At 39.9% G+C, this 24,965-nt stretch overlaps 1 protein-coding gene across 6 annotated transcripts in view; it reads right to left on the bottom strand.

Annotated features, from left to right (window-relative positions):
• The window catches only part of TANC2 (tetratricopeptide repeat, ankyrin repeat and coiled-coil containing 2), a 375,880-nt gene that overhangs the window by 84,330 nt on the left and 266,585 nt on the right, over positions 1 to 24,965 (bottom strand). For all 6 annotated transcript variants that reach the window (XM_045983964.1, XM_045983965.1, XM_045983966.1 and 3 more), the window contains 3 exons: positions 16,410 to 16,691; positions 12,196 to 12,329; positions 916 to 1,147 (listed from right to left, as the gene is read on the bottom strand). In XM_045983964.1, coding sequence (XP_045839920.1) covers positions 916 to 1,147; positions 12,196 to 12,329; positions 16,410 to 16,691 — 648 coding nt within the window. The remainder of the gene's footprint in view (positions 1 to 915; positions 1,148 to 12,195; positions 12,330 to 16,409; positions 16,692 to 24,965) is intronic.

Raw genomic sequence — 24,965 nt, 5'->3', positions numbered from 1 at the left:
GTACAGAGAAGCTAATAGGTAGGTAGTAGAGGTATAGTGAGTTGAGAAGAGAAACTCTGATATCCAAGTAACTAGTACGGAGGTTGAAATAACTGAAGATGGTGGCCAGGAAAAAGGCAATCATAATCATTTTTTCTTACTGAGCACCTCCAAAACCTTCAAGAAAGACGTAAGTCTCCTAGGAATAAACACAACTGCTCAGGAACCTCATGCTCGCTCGAGTCCTTCTTTCTGGCTTCCAGCACTGAAAAAACTGTTAAGGGGATGGGGTAGACACAGGTGAAGGAGGGGATGCTTGTGCATAGGCCACGGCTGACACCAGAGTTGCAGAGGAAAGAGGGAAGAAGGGCATGAGTACGAGAGGGAGATGGATTCCATTTTATCAACCCTCCCCCCCCATTTCTTAAACAGATCTTAAATACCCTTTACATAGTTTTTCGTGGAAAGCTGAGGTTTAGGACATACACAGAATTGTGCAGCCATAGATGCCATTTCATTTTACCTGACTATGGAGTGAAAAAAAACAAACAAACCAAATCCAAACATGATGATGAGGAGGTTTCTAATCCCACGAACTCTACAACATGGAGTGGGAGCCATGGCTGTACTGGTTTTTTTGAACTCTACAGAGAGGACTAGAAGCACTACTATCTTGAGTACAAGAAAAATGTATTCTATTTGGAAGTGAGAATGAGAATTTTTAGAGGGAAAAAGGAGGAAAGGAGTAGCAGTTCCTGTAGGAATTTTCATGTTTTCAAGTAAAATCTTTTCTCTGTTAACTGTATCCTGTGGGACATCAGTTATGGCACATTTGGTTTTGGCAATGTGATAAAAATAATCATTTCTAGGACATGCTCTAGGTAAACTTGGGCTCCAAAGCTTCCACCTTTCCCCTTCTGAGCTCTCCATCTGTACCTTTGTGGAGATTCTCCAGGGGCTCCAGGACTCCCCTCCGGAAGGAGGCCATGGGGTCTTGGACACAGGACCGAAGGCTCAGCATGCTCTGTAAGTGAGGCTCCCGAAGCAGCTGCTCCCGGTAAGCCGTCAGCTGAGGTGAGCGGCAGAGCAGGGCAGCGACATTGTGGACGAATTCTGGGACCAGGCAGGTGTAGGCGTTATCTGCTTGGCAATAGTGATAGGCAACCACCTACAGCAGAGAGACGAGAACGCCAACAGGTTTGTCAGGAGCAAGAACAGCAGCCACCGTTACCGTAGGATCGTTCCCTAACTCGGTCTTCCACCTCCCCATTCCCCAACTTTTTCAAGTAAGAACAAAAACTGCTATCTCAGAAACGGCCTGTTTTACCCAAGACAGAAATTTGGTGCAGTATTTCTACTGTATACACATATAATTTACAATTAGAATTTATAAATGCAAACTGAGTTTTGGATGATAAGATTCCTTTGCAGAATTTGGGTTTTAGATTTTAAGAAATGGGAAACAAGCCTGAGAATAAAGATTTACATTTATCTCTCTAATATTTATTCAGCATGGAACCGTACAGGTTCCATGTATGGTACGGTATGGTACGGTAATCTTGTACCAAAGCGTTAGGACTAAAATGACCCCAGAAAACCCTTGTTAATCTCAATAAACACATATAACTTATTAAGTCCTTACTTTTTAAAATTAATGTTGCTTAAATAGCTTTATAAAAAATAATTCAGATTTAGGAATTATCATTAGTATTTTCTAGCACCCAGAGACAACCAGAATTAGATGACAGGAAAAAGGAAATGACTGAGATTTTTGTTAGCTGCAGGTCTTACATTCAAAGAACTTAGAAAATGTGTGCGTCTTAATATCATCCATCCATCTGGGCAGTCTGGCTGGAGCCTGCTTTTCACCTCTGGGTTTTTTGTTTGTTTGAATTTGCACAGAGCTCACTCCATATCTTCTGGCTGTTCTCTTTGCCTCAAGGTAAGTGTAGGGGGGTGACTTTAATCTATAGCACTCTGTTGGCTCAGTACTACCCACGGAAGTGACAAGACTGAAGAGGTAACATGAAATTGGCAGGGGAGAGTCAGCCTGAATGTATGGAAACCACCTGGCACGGTGCTCAGCACAAAGATGCACAGCAATGTCAGCTGACGCTGCCATCACCATCATTGCCCTACGCCCCCCCACCTCCTCTCCATCGTCATCAACATCACCCAAGTTTTGTATACTCTTTACTTTTGGGCTGCTGGCTTTGTGCCTTTAGGCAGATGAAAACTGCCCTGGGAGTAGTCATGCACCAAAGTGTTCTTTTTTTTTTTTTTTTTGAAGACTTTATTACTTATTTGACAGAGAGAGACACAGTGAGAGAGGGAACACAAGCAGGGGGAGTGGGAGAGGGAGAAGCAGGCTTCTCGCTGAGCAGGGAGCCCAATGTGGGGCTCGATCCCAGGACTCTGGAATCATGATCTGAGCTGACCGCAGACACTTAAGGACTGAGCCACCCAGGTACCCCTAAAGTGTTCCGTTTTGAAAAGACTCCCGATCTATAGGTCATTCTTGCTCTTTAACAAATACTAGAAACGTCACTTTTTTTCTTTAAACAACCGAAATCCTTCTCATTAGGCACACAGAGAAAAATTTAATACGGGAAATGTTATTATCCATAGACAGCTGAAGACAGCTGAAGACAGAAATTGCTTGTGAGTGAAGCAATGAGATGTGATCATAATTTGGAATTGGAAGTGAGAAGTTACAAATTTAAATTTAAAAATCTCCACTCTTTTCTTTAGATAGACTGGTCACTGCTTTATTATACCTTTCTTAAGCACAATGTAAAGAGCCAAAGAAAAACCTAGCAGCAGCTGATCTCTCCTCTCAATGAACAGTGAATGTCAGTGGTTATATCCACGTGGATACAAATATCCACTTCATAAAGAGCAAACAGCAAACCTCTGAATCAATATGAACTTTCATCATATTTTACCTTGATAGCTTCCACATGTCGAGGTGAAGCAAAGCTGAGCAAATCAGCTGGAACTTACCCTTTACCTAAGATAATGGGACAGAAGTTTTAAGATAAAAATTCTGAAATTTAGGAAGAGGTTTCTCTTATTGATTTTATTAAAAATCATCTGTGCTCTAGGCTGAATGAGATTTTATCTAACAAAGGACACTGCTAAAGCTACTCCTTCTGGGGCTACCTTTCTTTCTTTTAGTTTGAAATATTTCTTCAGCATTCCAAATATAGAGTCTTGACTGCTTTGCAGAATTCAGGTAGAAAGACCATTCAACATTTTCATGAAATTTGCACTGTGGCTCAAAATAAGTTATTTACTAGACATTTCAAAGCAGTTTGGTAGTATACATACATAGAACATGCACACGTAGTAACCAACAAACACAGGTTCATTTGTCAAACCTATCTGGTGCTTCCTCCAAATTGTGTGTTGACATCAACTACGACTTTTCCTACATATACAAATAGGAAACAAGTCTGCTAACTTCAGTCTCTCATTGCACCAGTGTTCAATGGTATTAGATTTTTCCTGCAGCTTTGAGGAAGTTACCATGGCCACTTGTGTTCAATCACTAACTTCTTGGAAATGATTCAGAATTAGTCTACCCCCAATAAATTAGCAGGTAGAATCTTTTTCCTTGAATTCTTGTCTCTCATGATGATTTGCTGAAATTTCATTTTCAGCTATGCCTCTTTTATTATTAATTTCTCTCCATGTCAAGTTTTTCTTATGTTAAATCCCTAGACTTTTTATTAAAATAATTCTAGTCAAAATATGTCAGATATGACCAGAATTATATTAATTCTTTGGGAAAGACAGAGAGTAAATTTTACTTATTTATTTTTTGAGAGAGGCAGAGGAAGGGAGGGGCAGAGGGAAAGGAGAATCTTAAACAGGTTCCACACTGGGTGCGGAGCCTCATGCAGTTCTTGATCTCATGACCTTGAGATCATGACCCGAGCCAAAATCAAGAGGACACTTAACTGACAGAGCCTCCCAGAAACCCCAATAGAAAGTAAATTTTAGATTACTTCTATGAGGGAAGAAAGAAAAGGCAGGTTTGTAGGCTATATAGACGAAAGAAAAGACTAGCTTTGGGTATAAGAAAATTTAAGGGGAGCCTGGGTGGCTCAGTGGGTTAAGCCTCTGCCTTCTGCTCAGCTCATGATCTCAGGGTCCTGGGATAGAGCCCCACATTGGGCTCTCTGCTCAGCAGGGAGCCTGCTTCCCCCTCTCACTCTCGGCCTGCTTCTCTGCCTATTTGTGATCTCTCTCTCTGTCAAATAAATAAATAAAATCTTAAAAAAGAAAAAAAAAAAAAGAAACTTTGATGGGGTCCCTGGCTGGCTCATTCTGTGGAGCATGAAACTAGAGCTTAGGGATGTGGGTTTAAGTCATACACTGGGTGTAGAAATTACTTAAAAAATAAAATCTTAAAGAAAAAAGTAAAAAAGCTTTGATTTATTGCTGTATATAAGAAATCATAAGATGAAATATAATCCTCATCAAAAGGCCTAATCAAATGATTGAGTGGCTGCAAACCTGTCAGGCTTTGGTTAAAAATCCCAGACCTTCACTCTCCAAAGACTGTTTTCTACTTGAAATGAATAATTTGTGACAGGATTAAGCTAATCTCACATAAAGAAAACGACAGCTTCGACTATCTAGAATTCAGCTGGAAATAAAAACTTGATTTACATAATGACTGGCACTTGTACCATTTAAATTCTAATGTTGCAAGCACACTCCCTTCAGGTCTGCTCTCATATTCTTACTCCAGGTCTCATTTTCATGACTCCTTGAATTCCCTCATCCCCACCTGAATGATTCCTAGCTCAGCACATCCCTTCCAGCACTTTAGTGTGGCTTCTAACATTTCCAGGGACCTGAGGTTTAGTATGAGTAAGGACCTTTGCTTGCTTTTCTTAGTCCCTCAACTCTGACTCTAATCCTTACCGTGGGGCTGGAAGCTAAGAATAGCCTCCAGACTTGGGTTCTGCCTCAGTAATTTTCCAGCTTGGAGATCTACTTTTTTTTTTTGGGGCAGTAGGACTTTTATTTATTTTTTAACTTTATTTTGAACTAATTTTAGACTTACAGAAATGTTGTAAAAGTAGTACACAGAGTTTCTGTATATCCCTCACCCAGCTTCTCTTTTTATTAATATCTTACATAATCAAATCATAATTAACAAACCTAGGAAATAACACTGGCACAACATTACTAACTAAAGGCATTATTCAAATTTTACCAGTTTTCCACTAATGTCCTTTTTCTATTCCAAGATTCTTTCGGTCCCGTATCGCATTTAGTTGTTATTTCTCCTCACACTCCTGTGAGTTTAAGTCTGTAAGAGTTCCTCGGGCTTTATCTTTCATGACCTTGACACTTTCAAAGAGTACTGATCAGTTATTCTGGTGAATGTCAATTTGGGTTTGTCTAATGTTTTCCTCATAATCCAACTGAGATTTCTGAGCAAGAATACCACAAAAACAATGTTGTGTCCTTCTCAGTGGATCCCATCACGGGGCCGCGATGTTGACATGTTTTGTTACTGGCAACGCTGACCTTGATTGCCTTGGTTAAGGTAAAGGTTTCTGTCATATTTGTCTACTCTAAAGTTACTCTCTTTCTCTTTGTAGTTAATAAATATCTTGCGGGAGACACTTGGAGACAATGCAAATCCTGTTTCTCCTCAAATTTCTGCCCAATGATTTTTAGTATCCATCAGTGCATCTTGTCTGCAACAACTACCACGTAGTGTTTGCATGAGAGTGATGCTCTATTTCCTCCCTTTTTCCTTCTACATTTACTATTGGAATTCTACCTGCAGAGCGAGCTCTCCTTCCTCCCGCCTCATTTGTTTACTTGAGTGATTTTAAGTATGGATTTATTTTATTCCATTAGTTATATTCAGTACTATATTTATTTTGTTGTCACTTTGCTCCAGCTTCAGTCATTAGGATTTCCTTCTGGGAAATCCTAGAAATCCTTCCAGGTTGGTATCTGTGTTCTTTCAAGAAACCCCCATCTTCCCCACCCCCCATCTTTTTAAAAGCACTTTCTTATTTTCTGGCACCATAACATGCTCCAGGCTCATCTTAAATTTACTCTGCCCCAGATCTGGCATCATTTAACTTCTTCAGAGCCCTGGTTTCTTTTACTGGAGAATGGTGTTTATAAAACAAGATCTGAACAGTAGGTGTGCTTAGTGCTATTGAAGTGCCTTTGATTTGGGGCCCTCTTGGTGGAGAGAGCTAGGAAATGCACATACATACACTAATTCACACACAAAGATTCATCTGTATTTCTGTCTCTCTCTCACTCTACGGAAGTAGCTGTAGATGCAGATATACGTATTAAAAATTGTGAATATACACTGGCGCCTCAGATTTCCATCCAGTGCCACCTGGCTCACTTTTGATTTCCCTTTCCTCATTTGTTGACTTCCTTCTCCAACAATGAGAAACCTGGGGTTGCTATTTACAATATTTTTACTTACTCGATCCATTCTCTAATACATACATGAAGGATTTTCAGAATTGCTAACCATATCCTGTGAGAAACACACTTATTAATCAGAATACAGCATTATGCACAGCTCTTTTTGTCTAGCCTTACAGTATTCAGTAAAGATGTCTTCCAAACTGAGTTCTTCCGCATGGTCGTGTTACCCGTTTGATGCACAGTTAGGTTTGGGGCACCCGGGTGGTTCAGCTGGTTAAGCGTCCAACTCTTGATTTTGGCTCCAAATCTTGATCATGGGGCGCCTGGGTGGCTCAGCGGGTTAAAGCCTCTGCCTTCAGCTCAGGTCATGATCCCAGGGTCCTGGGATCGAGCCCCGCATCGGGCTCTCTGCTTGGCTGGGAGCCTGCTTCCTCCTCTCTCTCTCTCTGCCTGCCTCTCTTCCTACTTGTAATCTCTATCTGTCAAATAAATAAATCTTTAAAAAAAAAAAATTTACATTCAAATCTTGATCATGACCTCCGTGTTGTGAGGTAGAGCCTTGCACTGGGCTCCACACTCAGCATGACTTAGCATGGAGTCTGCGTGGGATTCTCTCTCTCCCTCTGCTCCTTCCCTGCTCACATGTGTGTACTCTCTCTCACTCTAAATAAAATGGATAAAATCTTGAAATACAGGGACATTTATTTGTAAATGTTTGGATTCCACTTTGGGCTTCCCCGACCCCAACATACTTGTTGGTTTTAATTATGCTCTGGGTATGTGAAACATCGCTCTGTTTCTAGGAGTCACAGCTATACAAAAAGATATATGCAAAGGAGTGCCACAACTCTCTTCATCTTAATGGGTACCCCATTTCCAGTACCCATTTCTTCCTATTCTCCATCCCACCAACCTGCTTTAGGTAACCAGTATCTTTTCCTTCTGGTTTATCCTTCCTGCATTTCTTTTGTACAAATAAGCAGATACCTATGTATTTTTATATTAGATGAAAGTTAGCATCCCGTAGTTGCTCCTTTGCACTCTCCTCCCCACCTAACATTACGTCCTGAAAATACCAAAGATAATTACTGATGTACAAGAATTGGCACTAAGAACTTTGTCTATCAAATCAAGAGGTTTTGCACGGATACTTTTAATTCACATACATTAGCTTACTTCACCAAAATACTAATTGATTTGAAAACCTTACTGAAAAGGCTTCTGCTTACTGGCCCGTTATAGTGAGAAGTGAGATTGTTGGCTTCTGCTCTATGCCTCCAAGAACAAACTTATATACTTAAATGTAACACATGGCACAATTACTGGGATATTTAGGTGCCATTTCTTATACAACATTCACTATAAACTTAAAACTATCCTATCTCTAGCACAAACAGGTGCATTTCTATTTTGCTTAAGGAAAAAGTAATCATGAAATTTAAAATATATTCCTTGAGTAAGTGTAAATAATCACTAATTTCCTACTCACAATATTTAACATTTTCCAAATCTTGAGCATCAACATCAATTTTAATTTAAAGGGCCATTTCTTATACAAGGTTTAATATAAATTTAAAGATAAACCATCTCTAGGCACAAAAAAGATTTATTTACATTTTGCTTAAGATAGACACGAAATCATGGACTTGAAAATGAGATTACTTCTTAAGTGTAGTCACTAATTTCCTACCAACAATATCTAACATTTTCCAAATATTGAACATAAACTTGATGAAAGAGAGACTAAGACGTGACAATGTGGGGAGATGTAATTCCTGGAGCTCTTTTCAGCACTCATCACGATCTGACATATTACGTTTGTTTATTGGCTTTCTCCCACCGCAAGAACGTGGGCTACAAAACAGCAGGGACTGTGTCTGTTTTGTTCACTGCCTTAATTTTAGTCTTGTATTCCATGCATTCGAAACATCCATTCTAAATGAGTAAGTTGTTGATGATGATGATGATGATGATGATGGAAGCTCTTCAGCACTCAATGTATTTCCAATGTGATATTTATTCTGATTCTTCTAAAGAAGAAGTGGGAGCTAGTTTATACAAAATATTTAGAAAAAAGCAGATGTCTTTTAAAGTTGCAGAGTTGAGGGAATGAATATGAGGGAAATCTGAGACTGTTTTCAGAAGCCCACTGATAAGTAGGGATGGTTAAAAATGTACTTGGGGGAAATACGCTGCTTTGAGCTCTGGGCTGGACTGGATTTCTATGAAGAAATTAGAACCTTATGATATTACAGATGACTCCCTGTTCCTCCTTACTAATTAACTATGACAAGAGATTTCTCTGAATATTGGAAACAGACACTTTAAAACTCTTGTTCGTCTCTTGAAAATCCTCAAAAATAAAACTCCACCTAAAGGGATCTCTATCTATAATCTCAGATTATAATATATAAGGTTGGAAAGTAGATGCACAATTCATAAATGACTCAACAGATAGAAGAAGGTGCCCGCTGGAGGTAATGACAACAGGACTAGGCCAGATCATCTGTAAAACCTCAGAAAAGCACAGGAGTCAGAAGCATCAGGTAATGTGGAAGATGGGGGTGAGGAAGGGAATTGAAAATACAGAAATTATTTGAAGTTTATATAAGGGGCAGTTAGATCTCCAGATAGCCACACCCACCTTGCCCAGCCAGGAGACTACCTTCCCCAACAGCCACAGGAAAGAGAATTATATTCATTAGAGAAACAAAACCAGGGCAAATAGACTTAGGGGTGGTAGACACAGAATAGGTAAGGGTCAAAGAAGGACTGAAAATGATGTAGGGACTTAAGTAAGTCTGCATACTGAATGGTGAAACTCTAACTCTTCTCTTGCCAACTCTAGATATATACCCAGGATGTATATCCTCCAGGAAAGAGACCGGTGGAATTTTTTGCTAAAGAAGAACAGCACAAAGAAAAAACTTTGTGAACACTGACTTTTGGGTGTTTCCAATAAAGGCTGGTGGGCTGTCTTACCGCTGTATAGTTAAGCTCTCTATACACATAAGCTTCCAATCAGTTTTCTAGTGCCTAAGTACTAAGGAAGAGATAAGAGAAAATACTGCATCTATAAAACAAGAACAGAATGCTGTGAAAAAGAAGGGAACAACTAGGGCCAAAGAAAGAGTTATCGGAAATTAAAACTATGATAGCCAATCCTTGTGAAAAGATTAGAAGGTAGTGTTGTGAAAATCTCTTAAATCAAAAAACAAAATAGAAAAATAAAAGTAGAATACAGGAAAAAAAGCTTAAGAAAACTAGAGTATCAGATTAAGGAATATAATATATTTTTTAAAAGATTATTTATTTATTTATTTGACACAGAGAGAGAAAGATCACAAGTAGGCAGGCAGAGAGAGGGGGATGTAGGCTCCCCGCTGAGCAGAGAGCCTGATGCGGAGCTCGATCCCAGGACTCTGGGATCAAGACCTGAGCTGAAGGTGGAGGATTAACCCACTGAGCCATTCAGGCGCCTCCAAGGAATACAATTTTTGATTAAAAAGAGTTGTAGAAGGAGAAAACAGAGCAGATGGTGTGATAAAATTATCAACAAGTAGTACAAAAACACTTCCCAGAATCAAAGAACATCTCCAGGGCTTACTAGGTACTAAAAGAATAAATGGAAAAAAGGCCCAAGGACAATGGTGATAAAAAATAAGATCCTAAAAGTTTCTGGAGAGAAAAAATGGTATAAAGAATTAAGTATAAGGGACACCTGAGTGGCTCAGCCAGTAAAGTTTCTGCCTGTAGTTCAGGTCATGGTCTCAGGGTCCTGGGATTGAGTCCAGCATGGGGCTCCTTGTTCAGCAGAGAGCTTGCTTCTCCCCCTGCTTATGCTTGCTTGCTCTCTCTGACAAATAAATAAATATCTTTAATAGAAAAAAGATTTAGGAATAAAAATATCATTTAATAACAAAATTATTGGGGCGCCTGGGTGGCTCAGTAGGTTAAGCCTCTCCCTTTGGCTTAGGTCATGGTCTCAGGGTCCTGGGATCTAGCCCCGCATTGGGCTCTCTGCTCAGCGGGGAGCCTGCATCTCCCCTCTCTCTGCCTGCCCCTCTGCCTACTTGTGATGTCCCTTTCTGTCAAATAAATAAATAAATAAATAAATAATCTTTAAAAAAGAAAAAGACTACTGTTTAAAAAAAATAACAAGGGGCGCCTGGGTGGCTCAGTGGTTTAGGCCACTGCCTTCGGCTCAGGTCATGATCTCAGGGTCCTGGGATTGAGTCCCGCATTGGGCTCTCTGCTCGGCAGGGAGCCTGCTTCCCTCTCACTCTCTCTGCTTGCCTCTCTGCCTACTTGTGATCTCTCTCTGTCAAGTAAATAAATAAAATCTTTAAAAAAAAATAAATAAAATAAAAAAAATAACAAAATTATTAGAAGCTCAAGTCAGTGGAGCAATGCCTTCAAAATTTTGAGGGGAAATAATTTTTAACCTAGAATTACATTATGTCAAATAAACAGTAATGTATGAGAATGGAATAATGATGCTTTTAGAAACATTAAATTTTAAAAACTTACCTCCTGTGCACTATTTCATAGTGCAGTGGCTACTGGCGGATATGCTCCACCAAAATGAGAAATAAAATCAAGAAAGAAGATGATGACATGGGATCAAGCACAGAAGAAAAGTAATGGGAATTTCCAGAATAAGAGTTAGGTGGTAAGCCTCAAGTGCATCCTAGGTCCAGGCTGAGTTTGATGGAAGGTTCTAAGCTCTCAGGGGAAATGTAACTGATGTGGAAAACTGTACTGAGAGGCATTTTACAAAGCTATTAAGGATTATAGATTTTAGCTACAGATTTGAAAAAGAAAACAAATTTTACTTTATTTTTAAAATTTTTTAAAAATAAGCTATACACCCAACATGGGGCTTGAAGTCACACCTCTGAGATCAAGAGTCAGATGGTCCCATGCTGTACCAACTGAGCCAGCCAGATGCCCCCTGCCAAGAATAAGCAAAATTTAAAAAGAGGCATTTCATAACCCTAGGAAAAGCAAAATTGCTCAAGAAGGAAATGTTACCCTTTGTTCCACAATGAAACATACGTGCATAGTACTAATACTGAAAATATTATAAGGTGGATTCAGACAAAAATCATGATGTAATGGTACAGAGATGATGGAGGGAGGAAGGAAAATTAAAGATCTAAAATTCTCATCATCCATAAGAAGCAACAAAAGGTAACGCATAAAACTGATGAAAAAAATTACAGCAGTATAAGAATATTATTTAGAAACTGTGGAGGTAAGATCAGAAGAACAACCTCAGGGGCTGAAAGTGGCTACCTTTCGGGTGAGGAGGGGGAAAGAATTGCTGGTTTTTATTATAAGTCTTTGAGCATTAACTGATTTTTGAAAATCAAGCAGATGTTACTTAGATAAAAAATAGAAGTTTAAAACCCAAACATACAAAAAATATTATGAACAGTATAGTATAGCAGGAGGAGTTTTGAAATAGGAATGAAAATAAACTACTGAGTGCTTATACTGTGATTTGGGTAAATCATATAACTTCTTTGAGTCTCGACTTCCCTATCTATTCATTGTGGGACTCTGGTTATTTCTTAGGGCCTTTCAAACAATAAGGCTTTCATTCTATAATGACAACGTCATTATAGACGTCATTATAGACGAACGGCACAGAAAGAGAAACTCTTCTCCATGGTCTCATGGCATAGCTGTACACATTTCTGTCCACTTTGCCAAGGGTCCCCCTACCTTTGCCCATTGACGTTAAAATGGAACTGGCACACCCACACCCTGAAAACCCTATTGTACCTGCGAGGCTAGTCTCCGCATAGCTTCCTCCTGCCGCCTGCGCATCTCTGGGGTTCCTGGGCAGCTTCCACTGGGGATAGATGAGTGGGCTGAAGGTGGCTGTGTGAGTGGCAGCTCTCTGTTGGCATCCACATCTGGATTAAAAAGATGAGATGTTTGCATGAAATACTCATAAAACCCTGAGTTAAAGGAAGATTGGTTAAATTCCATTTGTTCTATGACCTAGCAATTCTACTCCAAGAGAAATAAAAACTTAGGTCCACAGAAAAACTTATACACAAGGGTTCAAAGAAGCAAGATTCATAACAGCGCAAAAGTGAAAACAACCCAAATGTCCAACTGACGAACGGTTAAAATACGGAATATGGAATACCTATACAATGGAATATTATGCTCACTTGAAGAAGCCAGTTAGAAAAGACCATCTACTGTATGATTCTCTCTACATGATATTCACAGAGTAGAGAAATCCATAGACAAAAAGTAAACTGGTGGTTATATAGGGGTGAAGGCAGGGTGTTAGGGGGAGAATGGAGATTGACCACTAATGGGCATTTCTTTTGGGGGGGAGATAAGAATGTTCTGATATTAGATGATGCTGATTGCTGTACAACTCTGTGAATATACAAAAAGCACTGAGTTGAACAATTTAAGTGGGTGAATTGTATGGTATGTGAATTGTAGCTTAATAAAGCTGTTTTTAAAAAATCTCATTTGTTCATGTTATTTAGAAAATATCTTACCTCCTACTAGAAATTATAGACTATATATATATATGGATACGGATCACAATATAAAAATGGGTACCCAAATCAGGAGACTGTTGATGGTTACTAGCCATGGAAAAGGAGGAGGAATAGGGAAGGTAGTCCTCATTTAACTCCCCACCAGCAGGACTGAATTAAGACTTCTTCATCCAGCTGGGAGAGTAAAATCTCTGGTCACCGGAGCCGAGTTCAGAATAACTGTAGGAGGGCAGGAGTGGGAGGCAGCAGTGGAAAAAGACTGAAAATGTGTGAACTGAGATAAAGCTCTGTGACTGTCACTGTATCATTTCTGTTGTTCACTCCCTCTCCCCACCCCATTCCCCTTTATCCAGTATTTGATTTTGTGGGCGATTAGTGCCTGAATACCTTGTCTTCTAGCTATTGCTTTAGGGAGATGCCTTCCTTTTCATCAGGAGTGGCTTTACTCTCCGTCTGGTACTCAGAGAACAGGAGAATAAGTTCAGAGGTAGGCAGTCAATGTGCACAGGAAACGGGCAAAACAGTCACTGCTTCCAAAGCAAACAGACCATGGAGGGTAGGGGTCACTTACTTAACAGCTCGCTGGGGGCCTGGCAGCTGTTGGCAAATGTCAAATCCAAACAATAACTACCCTGAGACTTTTAGTGATGGGAAAAGATAGTCTTGTATTAGACAGAGCTTCCCTAACTACTGTATTGAGTATACTTGTAGTTAACGTAATAGAGCCTAAATTACACAACGGCTCTATTTTTACAAAATGTTTTTGTGCTTTGTGTGTCTGTGCTGGGGAGGGGGGTGGGTGATGACGGTGGTGGTGGAGACTGACGGGGGAGTCAGGTTTGGGAAGGGGTGTGGGTGGAAAGCAGGATGACAGGCTAGTGCCTGCCTTGACAGTTTTTCTGTACCTTCCCAGGAAAATGACAAGGAAGGGGCGGGCCGGGGGCTGAGTGTCTGTGGGGGAAGGCCGGAGCCAGGCAGCGCAGGGCTGCAGGCTGAGTGGCTCCCATCTTTCACAGCGATGCTGCGCAGCGTGGAGGAGGCAGGGGTGGAAGGAAGAAGGCAGATGATGCAGAGATGGGAGCTGGGAGCTCCAAAGATTTTCCACCCTGCTTTCGTTATTTCTACAACTCTATCATTGGTATCGCTGACGGGGGTTAGGAAAGCCATCGGGAATTCAAATAAACCTATTCAAGCTTGATGTAAATTAAACTCTGTGGAAAAATTAAGCCATCTCTCCATACGGACATCATTCTTATTCACTAATGAAAGAAATTCTGCTGTTGCCAGTAAAACTCCCAGCGCCAGCTTACATAATAACAGATTAATGTGAAAAAACAGCTTGCACACTTTATCAGTCACTTACTCTTGACCCTTCTTAAGGGCTAGTGGCTCTGGGAAGGCGGCAGAGGTAGGGTGTAGTTTGGACTTGGCAGATTACAACAGAAGTTATTTTGTACAAGGCAACTGCTGGTTCTGTGTGAGTCCGATAAATACATAACGCGTATTCTATCTCCTCTGACACCACCTTCAAGTTTTGAAAGTTAACTATCAGGGAAATCTACAGTCACAACATATGGACAGTTATCTCAAGAATAGCAGCGTCCCGCTCTTTTTAGAGTTTCTCTGGAGATAAAAGGCAATGGAGGTCAGAGAATAACTTAATGAACCACCTCTAAAGAACCTCGGCTTTGGGGAGCACATGGGCTATGTTCTGTTAATTCTTGTTCTCCCAGGTACCTTTGCTTTCTCAGAAAGCAGCTCTTTTTGCCCTTGGGATTTATTCCGTCCTCCAGGAGTCTACCATTCTGTTATCTGCAACAGTGGTACACAGAGGAATCGGAGAGACTATTAGCTATCTGGTTTTCTTTCTAACACACTCAAAGAGTTAACCTCTTGGATTATTCAGATAAGATGTAGTCTGGTGTGATATTTAAGTATTCAAAGAAAAATACTGGAATAGGTTGGAAAGTTAATTTCAACTACTTTTCAAGAAGATATGTTTTTAGAATCACAGAATTTTAACACAGGAACAAATCTTAAAGATCACTTCCTCATTTTACAGATGAGAAAACAGGTTTAAAAACCTCAATTAGAATTCTCAAGTTACAAAGTATGTGTAGTCACTTGAGTGTTGGGGCTCAAACTCTGGGCTCCTGGCTCCCATGACACAATGCCAATCTACCTAAGAAAAGCTTCCTAGAGAAATTAAGCATGCTACTGCTTGTGAGAAAGGAATTCTTCCATACCAATTTTTATCATACCCTGGTAAACAGGGACTCTCAATTCAATGAATTTTCTCTGTAGACACTAGTTCTTCTCCATATGAGATACCCATTAAGTTAGCCAGAGGTAATCTGCCTACTGAATGAAAGGGGCTGCTAATTAATTTCATCAGGAAACCAGAATGTCTGGAGGATATGAAGTGAGTACCTATTAAGTTTCCAGCATGCGCTAGACTCTGTAACTACTATGATCTCAAACCATTTCTACTGGCTGCTGTCTGAAAATTTGTGGTGAGCTAGATTATTCATTCGGAATAGCAGAGCAATAGTTTCTGGTTTTATTCTCTCATAACTAATAGAAACCAGGTAGACTGGTTATACCTACAGGTTATATAGGAAGAACATCTATTTATTTCCTTTCTGCAGATGAGTTCCTCCAATAAGGAGAGGCAGGACAGCAAAGCAGATAAGACACTGGGCTCTGACACAGACTGCTTAGACTCAAATTCTTGTTTCACCATTTACTGGCTTTGAAACTTTCGAGGTCTACTTAACCTCTTTGAGCCTCAGATCACTGCTCTGTGACATGAAGACAACAGAACTACCTTACTGAGTTGATAAGAGGACTGGGTGAATTAATATTGGTTAAGATCTTAGAGAGTGCCTGGTACTAAGGACCTCATGAGTATTTTGAAAATAAACAAGATCCTGGTGGGGACCTTTGAGCTGTGCCCTCTCTGTGATGAAAGAAGTACGAATATATACGAGATCTTGGCATCTTTTCACAAGGAAGCAGGAGAAATCCTTCAAGGACACAATGAAGTTCAAGCCCAAGCAGCGCAGTACTGACATCAAGAGCAAGGAAACGGAGGCTGCAGATAGACTGTGCCTGCTCGGAATGAAAAGACCTGGGCCCTGGCAGAGCAGCAGCTGACGGTGATGGGTGCGAGCGGCTCTTACAGGCAAGGCTGGAGTCAGTGTCTAAAGGACAGGCTAGCCAGAATGCCAGAAGCGAAGAGTCATAAATTTATTCCCAGAGAAAGGTTTTCTCAGTCACACTTAGGTGACTGCTAGATATGTGGGTTAAATATAAACAGAGTATTACATTCTTTCTCTCAACTCTGAATTAATGGTCCTCTTGAGCAAGTCAGGTTTTGCAGATCAGAAAAGAAAAGGGTATAAGGCTTAATACGTCAGAAAAACTTTCAGCAACGAAGTACGGAGTTCTTTAAAAAGGAATACGTACGTTTGGGGGAGGCATGTGGGCTGTCTGAGGCAATCTGTCTCATCCGTGTTCCATGGCAGCTGAGGGCCACCAGTCTGGAGATGATGGCAGTTTTGCCGAACCCAATGTTTCCCACAATCACCACTCCTTGGTTGACGCTGGCATTTGAACTCTGAAGTTGAGCATCTATTTCATGGAAAACCCAATCCCGGCCAACAAACACTGACTCTGTAGTGATGCTGGGCACTTCAAAGAGCAGAGGCTTCAGGGAGATGTCTGGAGGCCTATAAGGTGCAAAGTGAACTGGAAGGAACAACAAGAGAACACACAACTTAGGCCAAACTGTCATTGAAAGAAACACAGAAGCAGGGCCGCACGGTTTAGGAGACTCTCAGTTACAGTACAATGGCATCCTGGGTTATTCAGCAGATAATACAGCTCAACTTCGCTTCTATGCAGATGAGCAACAGCAGGTGAACTAGGGTCATTTGATACTCTAGTTGGCAGAAAACAAACACAATTAAAATGCCCAATATTTACGGAACAGTCAGAAAGACAAGATGACATTCAAAATTATTAAATAGTGGGGAGGGCCCAGCACCAACACTCAGAATGGACGCCGAAGGAGTAGAGAAGCAGGGTCCAGGCTTCCTGCTCTGCCTGGCGATAAACTTTAAGTGGCTGGATTGTGGGGAGATACAGGGTGGGAGTTCCTGGGGGAGAGTCCAGGCTATGGCAGAGCACCCAGATGTCTTACAGCATCAGCTCTTTACCTCTAAAAGCTCTGCTAGTTTAAAAAGTCTTCAACATGTTAAGCAGTCAAGGAAGCAGAAACCAAACTTCCTCAAAGACCTCAGGTCTTTGCTCCTCTACTGCTTGTATTCATGCCAATTAAAAAAAACAAAACAAGGGCGCCTGGGTGGCTCAGTGGGTTGAGCCTCTGCCTTCGGCTCGGGTCGTGATCTCGGGGTCCTGGGATCGAGCCCCACATCGGGCTCTCTGCTCAGTGGGGAGCCTGCTTCCCCCTCTCTCTTTGCTTGCCTCTCTATCTACTTGTGATCTCTCTCTATATACCAAATAAATAAAATCTTTTAAAAAACAAACAAACCAAACCAAACCAACAAAGAGTTTTGGCTTATATACACCATGGAGACCAGGTACTGCTTTTCTCATTTCTGTGCTTCTGAAGTTGTGGGATATGCTAAGAGCCAAGCATAGGCTCTACTTTCAGTAGCTTTCTAATAATGCATAATAGATGTGACTTGGTTTCGAAGATCAACCTTTTAATTTTATTGGTGGTAGAAAGAAGTCTTGTCTATGACCTCTCTTACCTGAGTTAAATGCCTTCCTAACTATTCAGAGAGTAGCTCTAAGATGTATCATTTTACCTGTCCGGAACCAGGTTGTTGTTGCTGTTCTCGTTTTCAGTAAGCTCTATGCCCAGTGTGGGGCTTGAACTCATGACCCCGAGATCAAGAGTCACATGCTCTACCGACTTAGCCAGCCAGGTGCTCCAGGAACCAGGCATTTTATGTTTGTACCTTTAACACCATAGCACAGTGCTTTGACAAAAAGCAGGTACTCAATAAATGCTTACTGAAATAATTAATGAAGAATAAGGTATTATACTCTAAGCCCGTTTTTATATTTTGGAGGATAAAGCCCAAGGGAAGGGAATGAGGACAGGAGAAAGAGGGAAATGAGATCTATTTTTATTGCTTATATTATTCTAGAACATACGTAAGCCACCCATACATCATTAAATGGGATCTAGAGATGGCAGCTTGAGAAAATCTGCTCATAAACAAGCATACATGTACATACTCATTAAAAACCCTCTGAAAGCTATTAGAATAACTGAGCATTAAAAAAATAACAACTCCAGGGGCGCCTGGGTGGCTCGGTGGTTTGAGCCTCTGCCTTCGGCTCGGGTCATGATCTCAGGGTCCTGGGATAGAGCCCCGCGTCGGGTTCTCTGCTCAGTGGGGAGCCTGTTTCTCCCTCTCTCTCTGCCTGCCTCTCTGCCTACTTGTGACCTCTCTCTCTGTCAAATAAATAAAATATTAAAAAAAATAACAACTCCAAAAATAGTGCAAATAATTAAAAATATAAAGCCAAACTCTAAAATGAGAAGAAAAGTTTCCTCTAACAATTTTAAAATGTTCCAAATTTTCACGAAAAAGAAAAAAAAAAAAAGGCTGTGGAGATTCAGCTATGTAATTGCTTATAATTTCCTGATTCTTATTTCTTTAACAAAACTTACTTTTCTAAAATCCATAACTAAAAACATAAAATAATAAAATCTATAATAATAGGCTAATGTAACACTATATGTTAACTGGACTTAAAATAAAAATTAAAAAAAATCCATAATCATAATTACAGAATTCAGTGAAAAATTTGACTATAACTTGCTAAATATATTCTTTTTAATGCTAATGAAAGCATTAAAGCTAATGTAGCTCATACTCTATTTTACCTTTCTTAAACATTACTTTATTGAGCTACACTTTACAGATCATTAAATTCAGCCTTTTAAAGTATACAGTTCAGGCGTTTTCAGAACAGCTGACCCCTGAACTACGTGGGGGATAGAGGAGGTGATGCCTCATGGAGTTGAAAATCCATGTGTAACACCTGACTCCCCAAAAGCTTTACTAATAGCCTATCTGACTGAAACCCTTACTGGTAGTCAACCAATGCATATTTTGTATGTCATACATACTATACACTATATTCTTACAATACAGTAAGCTAGAGAAAAGAAAATGTTAGTAAGAAAATCCTAAGAGAAAATACCTGTATGGTACAGTCTGTAAAAAATCCACATATGAGTCAACCAGCACAGCTCAAATCTGTGTTGGTTGAGGCTCAACTATATATTCAAGAAGTTGTGCAATCATCACTATCTAATTCCTGAACATTTTTATCATCCCCCAAAGAAAACTCTACACCCATTAGCTGTTACTGTCCAGTTCCTCTTCCTCCTAGACCCTGATAACCAGACTTCCCATCTTTACAGATTTACCTATTCTGGACATACATGATAAATGCTATTGTGTAATATGTGGTCTGTTGTGTCTGGCTCATTTAGCATGTTTTTGAGGTTCGTTCATATTGAAGCATGTATTAGTACTTCATTCTTTTTATAGTTGAGTAGTATTCCATTATATGGATATATCACATTTTGTTTATCAACTTATCTGATAAATGTCTGATTTGTTCCCACTTTTTGGCTATTATGAATTATGCTGATATAAACATTCATGTACAAGTTTTTGTGTACATATGTTTTCAGTTATCTTGGGTATATATCTAGGAGTGGTATTGCTGAGTCATCTGGAAACTCTATGTTTAACTTTTTGAGAAACTGCCAAACTGTTCTATTTTCCTTTTTGCTATTTTTTTAGAGAAGTAATACATATTCACTATAGAAAACTTAGGAAAAGCAGATAAACAAGATAATAATTGTACTCCCAGTAGCCAGAGAGAAACACTACTCACATATACTCTGAATTTTTTTCTGTACCATAAATACTTAATCTAAAAACCCAAAATGGGATCATACTGTTTTATAATCTCCTTTTTAAAATTTTCACTTAGCAATTCCAGAATTCTGAAAAGGTTGATTCTGTCAGACTTGCCTAATGGCTACGTCAGTGGTGGGACTGATTCTTGGAGCTCCTTACTCTACCGTTTTCCATGTCACTTGATAGTAGGCGACTGCTATCCACTTGGGGCTTCCTGGGTACCTGAGTTTGCTTGGTGGGTACCCAGACAGACACACTGAGATTGGGATGAGCAGTGATAGGACTCCCCGGGAGGAAGGAGAAAATAGATCAGTTGGCTTGTGATGAGTCTAATGAGGCCTAGTGAGACCTAAAGTTACACAGCCAGTTTCAGAACTAGAAACAAAACCCAATTCTGACTCAAAAATCCAGGTTTCCCCCCCACACTGTATCATGTTGCAACTGTTCTACAGGATGTGACTTTCAAATCTGAAAGTGACATGAATGATCCCACTGATGACCAGGACTGATTAGGCTTATCTGATGAGCTACATGGTCTTCCTCCTTCAGTTCTCTTGTGCTTCCCTTTAGGAACTGCATGCTTGGCCAGAAACGACCTTTCCACAGAGGTAAGAGCTACAGAAACTCTCATATGATTTCTACACTAACTGACTTATTTCTTCAGGTCCAAGGTTACTTTATATTTTGTATCAAAGGTGCTTTCATGAATATGACCAATGCTAATTTATAATATGGAATTAAGTATAGACTCAATTTAAATGCTTAAGTTTTTGAGAAAAATTTCTGAACTTGTTCTCACGTTGACGTAATCTCCCATCATATTTTATTCTACTGAGAAAGCTCTGACATTTTAAAAAGTTATTTAAAAAATTTTCTAAAAATGTAATCAATTCACAAAAGCCTCAAGGGAAGAACAGACAAAATTAGCCCGGTACCATATGGTAAAACAACTGTAGACGCCAAGAACAGCCTAGAAACAATTTCTGTACTTCAGAACCTAAGGCTTTTGTCAGCTCAGTTGATAAAAGAAAGCCCTGCTTCCTATGTACCAACAATAAATTTAGGGCATACGAACAAGAAAGCACTTTGGCCTGCATTATGGGACATGGAGGTAATGGATGTTCTCTGTGCAGTTCATATTCCTAAATAAATGTTTGTTTGGGATATCAGCTGGCTTCTGAGATATTTTCTAAGGCAGAAACACTGAAATAATCCATGAGAAATTACCACTGCAACTACAGCTGAGCTAAGGGAAAAAAGATGAGTTAATCCATACCATTTAGTAGCAGATGTGGCTTTCTTACCCCTGGCACTCAAGAGTTGGCAGTCTCAGCTCAGCAAAGACAATCCCACCTGTCTCAAAGCTTTCTGATAAAGTATACTGGGGTGTCTGCGTGGCTCAGTTGGTTAAGCATCGGACTCTTGGTTTCTGGCTCAGGTCTTGATCTCGTGGGTTATGAGATTGAGCCTCACACCAGGCTCTGCGCTCAGAGGGGAGTCTGCTTAAAGATTCTCTCCCTCTGCCTCCACCCTGACTTAAGGGCAAGCTCTCTCTCTCACTCTTAAATAAATAAATAAATAAATCTTATTTTTTTAAAAGCATACAGATACCTGTAATTTACTTCAAAACACATAAAAAAATGATGGGTGGGTAAAGAGATGGACAGATGGATACACAGGTGATAAAACAAAACAGCAAATGTTCATGATACAATCAAGGTGGTGGGTATGTAAGTGTTAACTGTAAGATCCTTTCCTTTCTGGTATATCTGAAAATTTTCCTAATAAAATGTTAAAGGGAAAAAAAAACACCATGGAAAACAATCACATAAGATAAGCTTAAGGGAAGTAGTTTTAAAAAGGATTTAATAACCACTCCAGACTCAGATCGGTGTGGGCATCTCCTCAATGTAGATGAGGCTTGGAGCAGACGAGTAAGTTCTCTCTAGGAAACAGCCTCTGTGAGACCATCAATAAGTGTAATTATATACCTAGGCTTACGGAGAAAACAGACCTTTCTTTAACTAAGGCAAAGCAGCAACATTAAAAAACAACACTGGTGTGCATTAAGGCCAAGGGATCAGCCTGCCCAAATGCAAATATAAACAGCTGCAGTAAGAGGAAAAGGGGAAGGGGAAGTGGAGGCAAAGGAGCTCTAAGTGGATTTAGACTAAAGCATATTTACTCATGGAAAACAATCATGAATCATCTTGAAAGCAGTCAGTCACAGGACTGGCAGAAGAAAGGGTGTGTGTAATACAGCCAAGGTCTGGTGCAAACAGGAGCAGAGATGTGTTTCCTCACATTCTTCTACAATGACTGTAAAGTCTAGCCTGGAAGTTCCTCTGCTCCTCAGAACAAAAGATAATCGCAGGCTCATTCTCAGGGCTCATGACATGCATGCCAGAGCAGAGAAAAAACACACGGGCTGCAGACACAGCCTGGTCACATCAGCACCAAAGCTCTGTCAAAAAACACACTTATTTTTCTTCTTAAGAAATGTTTAAACCAGGGCAGGAATTGATTTGTCTACTGAGTTTCTAGAAGGTTCACTCTCCCGTTTACAGGAATCAAATCGCTTTAGGGTCTGTTGTTTATTCCTGCTGCTTGGGATAGGACTACAGTAGGCAGCTATTTCTATACCAGGAAATGAGTTTCTGAAGAATGTAAAGCAATTTGAAGCAGGTCTTAAAAGACAATCTAAAGATAACAGTCTGAGAAATGTTCATTCCAGAAAACGTCTGTTTAAAAAAAGAAAAAAAAAAAGGTTAAATAAAATGGAATCACTTTTGGGGTCAATAAGGAAACACAGCAGAGTAGGAAAACTATGGACTCAGAGCCAGGATCCCTTAGTTTGTATCCTGTCTCTGTTACTTGCTGGTGGTGTGGCCTCAGGATAATTACTTAGGTTAGGATATCTCAGTCTTCCTCATTTTAAAACTAGGGATAACAAAGACACCTGAGGATTAGATGAATTAAAAGATGTGATGGTTTTAGGACAGTGTCTGGTGGTTACCTGTGTTAGCTGCTAGCACTAGGGACATCATTAAGCCAAAAAGACATCCAGAGTAACCGTAATCAGCCCCCTCCCGCATACACTTATTTAAAACAAAACTTAGCAAAAAGGATATATATTTTTTAAAGATTTTATTTATTTATTTGACAGACAGAGATCACAAGTGGGCAGAGAGGCAGGCAGAGAGAGAGGAGGAAGCAGGCTCCCTGCAGAGCAGAGAGCCCCATGCGGGGCTCGATCCCAGGACCCTGAGATCATGACCTGAGTCGAAGGCAGAGGCTTTAACCCACTGAGCCACCCAGGCGCCCCAGCAAAAAGGATATTGAGAACATAATGACTCTCTTTAAGCTCTCGTCCCTCTGAGGCTTCTGACTTATGTCCCTTCTTTTCCCTACCCAACATTTTGAAAGAGCCCTGCTTGCTCTCTTCACTTCCGCAGCAATCATGCACTCTAGCCTGGCCTCCTCCTGTATTATTCAACAGCATATCTGCTCAAACTATTTGCTTAAAGTCACTACAAACTTTTTAATTGTTAAGTGTGATGATTTCTTTTTCCAGTCTTTATGCTTCTTTTTTTTTTTTTTCCCCAGTCTTTATGCTTCTTAACTACTCCTCAGTATTTAACACTCTTAACTAACCCCCACTTTTGGAAATACATTCCCTTCTTGGGCTTCACATGGTAACACTTTCTTCTAGTTCTTTTTTTATCCTCTCCTCCTGATGTGTCTTTAATGATTCCTCCTCTTCTGCCCATTCCTAAGATACTGCCAATTTTTGGTTCTATATTTCATTTTTTTTCTTCTTCATGATCTCCCTGGATAATCTCAAAGGAATAGACTAATAGCTTTCACAACTATCTAAGTGGTGATGGTTTGTATTTCTATTCCTCATTATCAAACTCCTATACAGCATTTCCAAAATCTCAAGAGTTATCTGCTTGGATTTCCAATAAAACCTCAAACTTGTTTAAAAGTAAAGTTACTGACTCACTCACCTTAATCTATTCTTTCTCTTCCATTTAGTATCTCAGTTAATGAAATATCACCAATCTGCCTGGTCTTTCCAGACAGAAACTGACACTCATCAGGATTTCTTTTTCATTAATATTTACATCTAATTTGTCACAAGTCCTACTAATAATTCTTGAGAAAAGGGGTGCCTGAGTGGCTCAGTTGGTTGAGTGTCTGACTCTTGGTTTCAGCTCAGGTCATGATCTCAGAGTTGTGAGATGGAGCCCCACGTCAGACTCCATGCTCAGCAGGGAGTATGCCTGAGATTCTCTCCCTCGCCGTCTGTCCCTCCCCCTGCTCATGCTCTCTCTCTCTAAAATAAATTAGTAAATCTTTAAAAAAATTATTCGTGAGGACTATCTCCCAGATATAATTCCTTTTTTCTTCCCTACTCCACTGCTACTAGTGGTATAGCCTTGGGGGAGCTACTGATCCCTCTAAGTCTCAATTTTGTCATCTATAAATTAGGGTATTAGGAGCATCTACTGCCTTAGGCTGAGAAAATATATGTTAAAGTTCTTAGCCCAGACCCTTAATCCTCAATGAATGGAAGCCATATAGTTTAGGTTCTCAACATCTCTTGCTTTTACTATGTACTTAAATAGGTTATTTTTCCTTTTGTATACAGCTACCAAATCAATCTATCTATCCATCCATCAATCTATCATGATCATGTCAACCTCTACATTCTACTCTCATGTCATCAAATCGTCCTACCACAGTCATCTAACCTATTAGGTTATTAACTTAATTAACTAACTACCACAGTTCTTGTCATAGGGTAGGTATATTCAGTAACATTTAATAAATGAATTCATGAATGGAAATAGTTAATATGGATTTTTCTTCCCCAGCTGCAGGGAAATACAGTACTATACACTTCACTTTGGTAGAGCAGGAGAGCTCAAGGAAGACAGTTAAAGGATGCAAATTCAGGTCTTTGAAAAATCATTGCTCTGTACTGTAATAATAAAAAGAAATGAATTCATTTGTTTGGCACCTTTCAGGGATACATTCCTGT

This window comes from Meles meles, chromosome 18 (genome assembly GCF_922984935.1).
Source record: "Meles meles chromosome 18, mMelMel3.1 paternal haplotype, whole genome shotgun sequence".
Classification (NCBI taxonomy): domain Eukaryota; kingdom Metazoa; phylum Chordata; class Mammalia; order Carnivora; family Mustelidae; genus Meles; species Meles meles.
Note: the sequence above shows the minus strand (reverse complement) of the source record. Positions and strands in the feature narration are given on the sequence as shown.